General features: G+C 46.4%; 1 protein-coding gene across 2 annotated transcripts in view; it reads right to left on the bottom strand.

The window, feature by feature from the left end:
- Positions 1-1,014: 1,014 nt before the first annotated feature.
- The window catches only part of bcl10 (BCL10 immune signaling adaptor), a 55,475-nt gene continuing 44,636 nt past the window's right edge, over positions 1,015-11,853 (bottom strand). The window contains exons 2-3 of one of the 2 annotated variants that reach the window (XM_072510308.1): positions 7,844-8,129; positions 1,015-4,990 (exon numbers count right to left, since the gene is read on the bottom strand). In XM_072510308.1, coding sequence (XP_072366409.1) covers positions 4,620-4,990; positions 7,844-8,129 — 657 coding nt within the window. In that variant the 3' untranslated portion in view covers positions 1,015-4,619. The remainder of the gene's footprint in view (positions 4,991-7,843; positions 8,130-11,853) is intronic. The other variant, XM_072510310.1, reaches the window with a different exon arrangement.

Below are 11,853 nucleotides of genomic sequence, written 5' to 3'. Positions count from 1 at the left end.
TGCACAAAACTAACCGCCAGGGCTCATCTTTAAAACTAAACATTTTTTATTTGGAGAATTTAAAAAAAAAACATGCAAGAGAATGGGTCGAAACTGGTTGTACAAGGTTATTGTCCGAGGGTGGATTATTCGAGAGTCACAGGGCTGGGATTTACTAGCCCTTCCCTCCACTGCGGAAAACACGCCGCGGGGGCAGGGGCCGTAAATTCCCACCCACGGAATGGTTACAGGACAGAAGGAGGCCATTCTGCCCATCGAGTCTCAGCAAAAGCAACTCAACAGGTCCTTATCCCTGCTGCTCTGCAATTTTCCATCTTCAGGAGTTTATCCAGTTCCTCTTTGAAAGCCGCAGTTGAATCTGCCTCTACCATGCTCTCCGGCAGTGCATTCCACATCCGGAACAGTTGGGGCACAAAAATGTTTTTCCTCATGTTTTTGGCCTTGACGCTTCTGCCAATCACCTTACAACCTGTGCCCCCCCCCCCCCCCCCCCCTCTGGTTCACGACTCTTCCACCAACGAGAACAGTTTCTCTCTCTCCACTCTCTTCAGACCAGTTTGATTTTGAGCACTTTTATTAAAGGTTCCTCAGGCAGCACCTTCCAAACCCACGACCACTGCCATCTCGAAGGACATGAGCAGCAGATACCTGGGAACCCCACCACCTGCAGGTTCCCCTCCAAGTCATTCACCACCCCGACGTGGAAATATATTGGCCGTTCCTTCACTGTCGCGGAGGCAAAATTCCTCCCTCACAGCACAGTGGGTGTACCTACACCTCCCGGACTGCAGCGGTCCAAGAAGGCAATTCACCACCTCCTTCAAGGGTCATGATGTGGAGATGCCGGCGTTGGACTGGGGTGAGCACAGCAAGAAGTCTTACAACACCAGGTTAAAGTCCAACGGGTTTGTTTCGAATCACTAGCTTTCGGAGCGGAGCTCCTTCCTCAGATGGAAAACAGCACCTGAGGAAGGAGCTACGCTCCGAAAGCTAGTGATTTGATACAAACCTGTTGGACTTTAACCTGGTGTTGTAAGACTTTTTACTGTCCTTCAAGGGTAACGAGGGATGGGCAACAAATGCTGGCCCAACCAGCGACACCCACATCCCACGAAACAATGAAAAGAAAACTGTATTTAAAACAAAGTTGTTTCGAGTCACTTGTGTGTGGCAGTTATGATACTAGATGCTGGTGATGAGATAAAAAAATTACCCCACCATTTATGTAAACTAAAATTATTGTAGAATAATAATATTTAGTGTCGCAAGTAGGCTTACATTAACACTGCGCCTGTTTGGGTACACAGAGGGAGAATTCAGAATGTCCAATTCACCTAACAGCAGGTCTTTTGGGACTTGTGGGAGGAAACCGGAGCACCCGGAGGAAACCCACGCAGACACGGGGAGCGTGCAGACTCCGCACAGACAGTGACCCAAGCCGGGAATCGAACCAGGGACCCCGGCGCTGTGAAGCAACAGTGCTAACCACTGTGCTACCATGGTGCCCACGGCTGTATTCGTGGAATTATTCCGTAAACCAGTCACCCCCAGTCAAGGAATTCTTGCTGTTTTGAGTCTCAAGCCCCAGATCCTGAAAAGGATTTTGCAACATCAATAACTTCCTTTTCTCCTTAGAATTGCTGTGTATTTCCAGTAAATTCCATTATTTTGTTTTTTTCTAAACATCTGGAATATTGTTTAGTGGCCGAATTGCTTTCAAAGGAATGCTCTTCACAAACTAAATGTCACAAGTTGATCTCACCTGCCCGCTCCAACTAGCCGGAGTTCTAACTGCAGAAGTTGATTGCATTCCATTTAAATCCTCACTAATTAATAATCCCGCAGTTAAAACTAAACAAACCTTAGTCTTACTTCGGTGGTAGGCAAAGTAATGGAAAGGGTACTGAAGGATAGGATTTCTGAGCATCTGGAAAGACACTGCTTGATTAGGGATAGTCAGCACGGATTTGTGAGGGGTAGGTCTTGCCTTACAAATCTTATTGAATTCTTTGAGGAGGTGACCAAGCATGTGGATGAAGGTAAAGCAGTGGATGTAGTGTACATGGATTTTAGTAAGGCATTTGATAAAGTTCCCCATGGTAGGCTTATGCAGAAAGTAAGGAGGCATGGGATAGTGGGAAATTTGGCCAGTTGGATAACGAACTGGCTAACCGATAGAAGTCAGAGAGTGGTGGTGGATGGCAAATATTCAGCCTGGATCCCAGTTACCAGTGGCGTACCGCAGGGATCAGTTCTGGGTCCTCTGCTGTTTGTGATTTTCATTAATGACTTGGATGAGGGAGTTGAAGGGTGGGTCAGTAAATTTGCAGACGATACGAAGATTGGTGGAGTTGTGGATAGTAAGGAGGGCTGTTGTAGGCTGCAAAGAGACATAGATAGGGTGCAGAGCTGGGCTGAGAAGTGGCAGATGGAGTTTAACCCTGAAAAGTGTGAGGTTGTCCATTTTGGAAGGACAAATATGAATGCGGAATATAGGGTTAACGGTAGAGTTCTTGGCAATGTGGAGGAGCAGAGAGATCATGGGGTCTATGTTCATACATCTTTGAAAGTTGCCACTCAAGTGGATCGAGCTGTGAAGAAGGCCTATGGTGTGCTCGCGTTCATTAACAGAGGGATTGAATTTAAGAGCCGTGAGGTGATGATGCAGCTGTACAAAACTTTGGTAAGGCCACATTTGGAGTACTGTGTACAGTTCTGGTCGCCTCATTTTAGGAAGGATGTGGAAGCTCTGGAAAAGGTGCAAAGAAGATTTACCAGGATGTTGCCTGGAATGGAGAGTAGGTCTTCCGAGGAAAGGTTGAGGGTGCTAGGCCTTTTCTCATTAGAACGGAGAAGGATGACGGGCGACTTGATAGAGGTTTATAAGATGATCAGGGGAATAGATAGAGTAGACAGTCAGAGACTTTTTCCCCGGGTGGAACACACCATTACAAGGGGACATAAATTTAAGGTGAAAGGTGGAAGATATAGGAGGGATATCAGAGGTAGGTTCTTTACCCAGAGAGTAGTGGGGGCATGGAATGCACTGCCTGTGGAAGTAGTTGAGTCGGAAACATTAGGGACCTTCAAGCAGCTATTGGATAGGTACATGGATGACGGTAAAATGATATAGTGTAGATTTATTTGTTCTTAAGGGCAGTACGGTAGCATTGTGGATAGCGCAATTGCTTCACAGCTCCATGGTCCCAGGTTCGATTCCGGCTTGGGTCATTGTCTGTGCGGAGTTTGCACGTCCTCCCCGTGTCTGCGTGGGTTTCCTCCGGGTGCTCCGGTTTCCTCCCACAGTCCAAAGATGTGCGGGTTAGGTGAATTGGCCAATGATAAATTGCCCTTAATGTCCAAATTGGCCTTGGTGTTGGGTGGAGGTGTTGAGTTTGGGTATGGTGCTCTTTCCAAGAGCCGGTGCAGACTCAAAGGGCCGAATGGCCTCCTTCTGCACTGTAAATTCAATGATAATCTATGATTAATCTAGGACAAAGGTTCGGCACAACATCGTGGGCCGAAGGGCCTGTTCTGTGCTGTATTTTCTATGTTCTATGTTTTAAACCTCTTCTCCAGGGTCAGGCACAACAAGATGATGATTTTCATTGGGCAGCTGTGATCTGGAAGGTACTGCCTGAACAGGCGGTGGAAGCAGATTCAATAACTTTCAAAAGGGAGTCGGATAAACACTTGGAAGGTGAAAAGTCTGTAGAGCTCTGGGGAAAAGAGAGCAGGGGAACCAATTGGGGGGGCTCCCCAAGGGCAAAGCACAAATGCAATGGGCCGAATGGCCTCTTTCTGGAGGAACCACATTCATCGTGTTTCCTTTGTTTCTTTCACAATCGATAACAGGTGCAGTGTGGGGCCTGCTGCCAAGGTGGCCCTGCCTCCACTGCAAGCGCAAACACATTTTTCAGCAATAAGGCTCATTGACGGTTTACATGGTAAGATGTACCCGCTACAGTTACAGCGTATTTTTGAGATGGCAGGGCGTCTCCCTTGGGGTTTGCAGCAAGATTGGAATTAATTCATCCCAGCTTTTACCGCAGCTCGTGTGGGTGGAGAGGTTCCCTCCCTCACGAACCCAAAACGTCCCGCACGAGGCTGCTGAATGGGAACATCGGTGCCCCGCTTAACACACCCGGTGGAACAGCCGAGCCGGCATTGGCTTTGCCTCAGTTGCAGTTGGCTCCCCTGCCCCTGTCCTGGGTCCCAGAACAAACTCAGGCGGCTCAAACCCAACGACTTACCGTTAAAAATGAGGAGCTCCCTGCTGTGTGGCGCGCGCACACACACAGTACTAAACCACTGCCTCTTTCAGTAATGAAAAGACATCAGCCACTCTTGCAGGTTCGTGCTGCTGCAGAATGGCAATGAAAATAACTGTTTGATGTTGCAGAGGAGGTTCAACTTGTGAAGAGATGAAACACAGAAACTTAATGCAACTGGACATTTGCAAATGGAATCAGTTTTTAAACCCAAACATAACAAAGATATATATATATTATATATATATATATATATATAGGAGAACCCAAAAAAGGCCAGAGCCTGTATAAATCTTCTCCTTCAACGTCCATGTCTTTTTAAAGCAAGCTGAGCTTGAGGTTGCAAAGTCACGGTGCACGCGACCTCAAGGGCAAGAATTCAGTGTCACTGGAATTGCTACATGCTCCTTCGGATTCAGCCTCGAGTTCAGGAGGAAGGGATGGAGCCCCAGGTTCCCCTGGCCTGGGGAGGCTTAATGCTGTCGGCAGGGTTTCCACATTGCTCAGATTGACTGCCTTCTCCAGCAAGGACATGGATTGCAAATCTAACGGGGAGAGAGTCGGCGAGCTAGACGGCACGGGGCTGCATTCTCCTTCAGGGTGAAACAGAATGTTTGCTTCTGTCCTCGGCGGGTTGGACTCAACGGAAAGAAACGCAGACAGGTGGTTTGTTCCGGATATTTCTTTGGACGTCTCACAACTGCTGGAAAAGGATCCTGCTTCAAGTGGAAGAGAAAACAAAAGTGAACACAACACTGGATGAATAGGGATTTGATGTGGTTGGTGATTTTAATTCTTTGACTGGAGAATGAAACCCATTAAGAGGAACACAGCTCCATGACAAAGGAACATATCCACAAAGCCAGAGGCTGGATTCTTTCTACCGAGGCCGCTAGCCGAGTTAGCAAACTTCCTGATTCGGCAGACCGGAATCGGCTTAAAGGGCCCAATTTTCACCCCGGGGAGCTGGGGGCAGGATTGAGTCAGGAGAAACGATTCCCGAGTCTGGAAGATCACAGAGTGTGGAGAGGATTGTGGGGCTGGATGGGGTTACAGATGGCGGGACTGATGTAGGAGGAGAGATTGACGAGGTTGGGATTGTTTCCGCTGGAGTTCAGGAGAATGAGGAGGGATCTCATGGAAACCTATAAAATTCTAACAGGACTGGACAGGGTAGATGCAGGAAGGATGTTCCCGATGGTGGGTGTGGCCAGAACCAGGGGTCACAGTCTTGAGGATACAGGATGGACCATTTAGGGCAGAGATGAGGAGAAATTTCTTCACCCAGAGAGCATGTTTTGAAGAAGCAGTGAGATATAGCAGTTAGGACGAAGGGGGCATGGTGAAACATACAAGGAAGTAACACAATCAACCTCGTCTCTACTCGAGACAACAGGCACAGAGACAGTGGCCATGAAAATAGGTTCGTTGGTGGGAGAGTTCAATTTATACAACTCACACAAAATACAGAAAATAACATGGAGATTAAAAAGTAGTGCTATAGGAGGGAGCTGGTTACAAGTAAAGAGGCGCCATGCAACCAAATTTGGTAGATAAAAGATTTTTAAAAAGGGAGAGGTGAGATGGATAGAATAAAGAGGGGAAGTTGCCCGAGGAATAGGGGGACTGTTCAGGGTGAAGTTTGGTGAGGAAGTTCAGAGTGTGTGGCAGGCGGGAGATGTGGCCAGGAGGCTTCAGCCAAAATCCTAATGGCAATGCAATCATCCACAGTAAAGGACATCGATGGCAAGGGCCTTGTTTGTGTGACTTAGCGGACTGTCTTGTGGGAGATGCAAAGGTGGGAGGTGGAAAAGGGTGACTGACCCACCGGTAGAGTCCATGTGGTCAGTGGTGGGACAGGAAAAAGTGTTGAGCAAGATGAGCCAAATTGTGAAGATTAGCCCCCATCCCAAGAGTGCCCAGAAGTGGGAAGGTCAGTGAGAGGAGAGGATGGGAAATTTAGGTTTGTTGCTCACAGAGACACCAACACAGGCCTTTGATGCATTTACTAAATTACAAACAGGAATAAAATTCAATGTCGGTTGATGATACTAAAATCCAATGAATAATCAGTTAAACCTCCACTGTCTATTTATAATGTGCTTGCAGCATAGGTATCTATGGGTTACACTGCAATGGTCCAAGAGATGATTCTGTAACATCTCAGGCAGTTACAACTACTGCGAAAAAAAATCAGAGCGGCGTCAGGTTAATTATATTGGCTGAATCAGCTGAAAAGTGCAAAATAAAAATCAAAGGATTGTTAAATCAGAGTGAGTTACGGCCAAAGGAGTCATGTTTTTCCACAATCTTTTGAGCAGGGTCAAGATTCAAATCCCCCAGTCAGGCCCTGCTCACGGGGCTCTGCACACGCACAGGTCAACATTTCAAACTTCTGCTGATGGTACTGCAGGTTTTTATTCAATCAGGTTCCAGTCAGCATGTTCCAAAACTTTCTCCACATCACAGACATCCTGAACTTACAAAGAAACTGACCAATTTACTTCAATGAAACTATTAAATGGTTCAGTAATCTTCTTGAAGTCATTAGACATTAAATCTGGCTTGCACATGAATAACCTGACATTGATCTAAATGCTTATTTTTGGTGTTAAACCCATTTTCCGGTGCTTTAATAAAACTGTGCCAAGTTACCACACCTAAAATACATCGGGGAAGACCTTTTATGTTTTGGTCTTTTTAAAATAAATGTAGAGCGCCCAATCCTTACCACCCCGCAACCCCCCTCCCCAATTAAGGGGCAATATAGCACGACTATCCTGCACATCTTTGGGTTGTGGGGGTGAGACCCACGCAGACACGGGGAGAATGTGCAAACTCCACACGGACAGTGACCCAGGGTAGGGATCGAACCCGGGTCCTCAGCGTCGTGAGGCAGCAGCGCTAACCACTGCGCCACCCGGAGGAATACCTGTTAAAAGGGATGGAAAAGTAAAGTCGCGTTTCCTTAAATTCTTTGTGCGATTATGCAGAAGAATTTTGAACCCTATTGTGACCAGCACAATTTCCTGATTCGACCTGAAGCAGGGATTCCACCAAACGGGAGCACATCCATGGAAGGTCAAACGATTAATTTTGGATCTGCCTTAAGGGCACGAATTATACAAACATACGAAATAGGAGCAAGAAGTAGGCCATTCGGCCCCTCGAGCCTGCTCCACCATTCAATAAGATGGTGGCTAATTGGTTTTATGTTTTCCTCCCCGTCTGCTGCTTTGATTCCCGGTGCCTAACAAGAATCCATCTACCTCCACCTCAAAAATATCCCCCCCCCGCCTTCTGAGGCAGAGAGATCCAGAGGCACACAATTCTCTTGAGAATAAATTCTACAAATGGAATTGTACCCAATGAATAGACACAGGGATGATCTTTAGTGTAATCCATCAGAAATGACACAGAATAAAAGTTACCCTGGAATCGGATGGTGTGCACAATGCTTTATCCTGTAAAAGTTATCTAACAGTGAAGGACAATAAGAGTTTCCAATCAATTCCAGAGAGAAGAAATGCTCACACACACTTTGATGAGGGGAGGGAGATTTTTTATTTTACCTTTCTGGAGCAGTTTATCATTTTTAATCTTCTGCACCTCATCTGTTATTCGCTGGACGAGGAAGTTCTGTGTCCCTTCTCGCCGGATGGAACTGATCAGCATATCCAGGCCCTTCGGGTTTTCCGTTAGGTGGTCAAGCAGTTTCCCCGCCTTCCGCCTACTTGATATCTGGTAAGAAATCTCCTCCGTATCTTCCTTGGACAATATCCTTTTTGCTCGCAAGTAATCATAGTGTCTCTCTGCAATGACCTTCTCACATAATGTAGGCCTCAGCTTCTCTAAAGCCTGCAAACAAAACGATAAGAGATGTTAGCGATCTCACACACTCAGTAACGTGAAACGCCAATCCGCATCTCCTCCCATTTACTAAATGGTCGCTCAATGAAGAGACTCAGAAGGAGGAGCAGCTTCAGGAAGAATCATCACGGTAACAAGACTGAAACTGTTATGAATGATGATTATCGTTTTCACTTCTTGAGGAAAGCTTCACCGCTGCCCTCCCCTTGAAGTCCCACTCTCTCTTTTCCTTAATTTGATCGCCATGGTAGCTCAGGGCCAACTCTCATGAAATGAAAAGAAAATCGCTTAATGGCACATGGCTTCAAATGAAGTTACTGTGAAAAGCCCCTCGTCGCTACATTCCGGCGCCTGTTCGGGGAGGCTGGTACGGGAATTGAACCGTGCTGCTAGCCTGCCTTGGTCTGCTTTCAAAGCCAGCGATTTAGCCCTGTGCTAAACCAGCCCCTATCTTGAATTTTGTTTTGGGAAAGAGAAACTCAATACAGCAAATGAATGCTCGCCGTCAGAATCAAGACAAATAGAATCTCCAATTTTTGCCTCATTTATTCCCGAATATACACGCTCCAGGACTTCTGATTGGCATCAGTCTATTCTTCCTTTTACAATCTCCAGATTTTTTTAAATCCCAAGCCTCCCATCACTCGAGAGCTTTGAGGTCAGAATTTCTTGACAAGGACAAACTACAGTATTTGTAACTGGGGAGAGACCAGACACTGTGGATGAGTCGGGATAGTCAGGGATCCAAGTTACAAAATCATCACAAAACAGAATTGAAAAGGCGAGTTTAGCCTGTATCTCATGTGAGTTGGATTACAAAGCTCTGAAAAGTACATTACGGACTTTTAAAAATTCCTTTATGGGATGTGATCATCGGGGGCCAGGCCAGTATTTATTGCCCATCCCTAATTGCCCTAGAGAAGGTGGTAGTGAGCCGCCTTCTTGAACCGCTGCAGTCCATATAGTATTAAGTATGTCCACATGGAAGGAACTGCGATATATTTCCAAGTCAGGGTGGTGAGTGACTTGGAGGGGAACCTCCAGCTGGTGGAGTTCCCAGGTACCATTACAAGGGGACATACATTTAAGGTGAATAGTGGAAGATATAGGGGGGGGGGGGGGGGGGGGGGGGGGGATGTCAGAGGTAGGTTCTTTACTCAGAGAGTAGTGGGGGCATGGAATGCACTGCCTGTGGAAGTCATCGAGTCGGAAACGTTAAGGACCTTCAAGCGGCTATTGGATAGGCACATGGATTACGATAGAATGATGGGGTGTACATTCATTTGTTCTTAATCTAGGACAAAAGTTCGGCACAACATCGTGGGCCGAAGGGCCTGTTCTGTGCTGTATTTTTTATGTTCTACGTTCTATGTATCTGCTGCCCTGGTCCTTCTAGATGGCAGTGGTTGTGGGTTTAGAAGGACTGGCAAAGGAGCTCTTGTTAGACCCCCCACAAAGCACTGCTCACATCGGAGACTGCACCTCAGGAAGGATAGGTTAGCTTTGGAGAAGCAAAATTCATCAGAATGATACTGATGCAATGATGGCTAAATAATGAGGGAAGGCTGCATACTCTAGCCCTGTAAGAATATACGTTGCGTCCAGCAACTGTAAACGTCTACTGTTAATATGATACTTAAACAACCTGAGTGCGTGGGGTGAGCACTGTCAAGAAATATGCTTCATCCAAACCAAAAAACAACCGCTGTTGCATCGAACAAGAACAACGATGAGTGAAACTTAAGATGATAATCAGAAACAAATTACATCAGGAGGTCATCATCAGGTAAGGGAACGCGAGGATCCCAGACAAAAGGATAAGCTGAACTGGTAAATACATGGCCCCTGATCACATCTGGGCTGTGTGAGAGGGAAATATCTCCTGACCATCTGATATGCCAAAAGGAAACAAGCAAAAGTTAAACAGATAAAGCAGGAAAGTCAGAAAGCTAGGAACAGGCATGCTGCCTGGAAAGGAAGATGAACACCACAACAATGTCGGGAGTTTGAAGCCAGGTCACATGACTGACTGAAAGGGACAGAAGACCACAGATGATTCCAGAGAGGAGGCGTTTGCCGCATGAAGAGAGATTGAGCAATTTAGGCCTATACTCTCTGGAGTTTAGAAGAATAAGGGGAGATCAAATTGAAGTGCACAAGATGATAAAAGTTTTGGATAAAGTAGACGTGGAGCTGGTGCTTCCACTTGTGGGGCATTTTAAAACGAGGATAGCAAATTTAAAACAGAGATGAGGAGAAACTATTTCTCCCAAAGGGTCATGAATCTGTGGAATTCGCTGCCCCAGAGTGCAATGGATGCTGGGGCAGTGAGTAAATTTAAGGAGGAGTTAGACAGATTTTTAATTTGCAATGGGTTGAAAGATTATGGAGAACGGGCAGGACGGTGGAGTTGAGGCCATACACGTATTGAACAGTGGAGCAAGCCCGAGAGGCCTAAATTTCCTACTCCTGCTCTTAGTTCTGACTTTCTAAGAAAGAACCATTCTGTCTGATTCCACCTTCCAGCTCTTGGTCTGTAGCCCTGTAGGGAACAGCACTCAAGCACAAATTGGGTGTTCTTGATTACTAAGGGAATTTCTTGATTAATATGGAGGTCAGGGGTAATGTGGAGAAGGCAAGAGAATGGGGATGAGGAACATGCCAGCCATGATCGAATGGGGGAAAAGACTCGATGGGCCGAATGGCCTAATTCTGCTCCTATATCTTATGGAAGCAACTTCTAGAACAGGCACACCAGCAAAGGACATTATGTGCAGGTCAAAAAACTCTGCAACCAGGACTGAATGGTGAAAAAGGGAAAGACAGACTTGCATTTATATCGCAATAAAGCGCTTTACAATCACAAAGTTTCTTTATTGAATACAGTCCCTGATGTAATGTAGGAAACACAGCGGTAAATTTGCATACAGCAAGCTCCCATAAACATCAATGTAATAACAAACAGATAACTTGGGCGAGATTCTCTGGCCTCCCCGCGGTGTGTTTCTCAGTGGTGGGAGGTAGCCCAGGGTCAACTTCTCCCCTGAAAGGCGGCATTCCAACAGTCTCCAGTATTGCACTGAAATATCAGCTTTCTGTCCTGGAGTGGGACTTGAACCCAGAGCCTTGTGATTTGCAGGCATAAGTGCTACCAACTGAGCCATGACCAGGCTATCTGGCTTTAGATCGGTGTTCACTCTGGTTTAGACATGATGGGAACCTATATGAGTGACTTTGATACAGTTTCTCCGTCTCATAATCCAAGTGTGCTGACGATACAAAGCTAGGTGGGAAAGCTCACAGCGCCAGGGACCCGGGTTCAACTCCGGCCTTGGGTGACGGGCTGTGTGGAGTCTGCACGTTCTCCCAGTGTCTGTGTGGGTTTATTTGGATACTCACTGTCTTCAGGTGATGTCCCGGAGGACTGGAGAATAGCCAATGTTGTTCCTCTGTTTAAGAAGGGTAGCAAGGATAATCCCGGGAACTACAGGCCGGTGAGCCTTACGTCAGTGGTAGGGAAATTACTGGAGAGAATTCTTCGAGACAGGAAACAAATGGACGTATTAACGAGTGGCAGCACGGTTTTGTGAAGGGGAGGTCGTGTCTCACTAACTTAATAGAGTTTATCGAAGAGGTCACAAAGATGATTGATGCAGGTAGGGCAGTTGTCTATATGGACTTCAGTAAGGCCTTTGACAAGGTCCCTCATGGC

The sequence above is a fragment of the Scyliorhinus torazame genome, chromosome 7 (genome assembly GCF_047496885.1).
Source record: "Scyliorhinus torazame isolate Kashiwa2021f chromosome 7, sScyTor2.1, whole genome shotgun sequence".
NCBI lineage: Eukaryota > Metazoa > Chordata > Chondrichthyes > Carcharhiniformes > Scyliorhinidae > Scyliorhinus > Scyliorhinus torazame.
The sequence above is the reverse complement of the archived record's forward strand: the minus strand, read 5'-3'. Positions and strand labels throughout refer to the sequence as shown.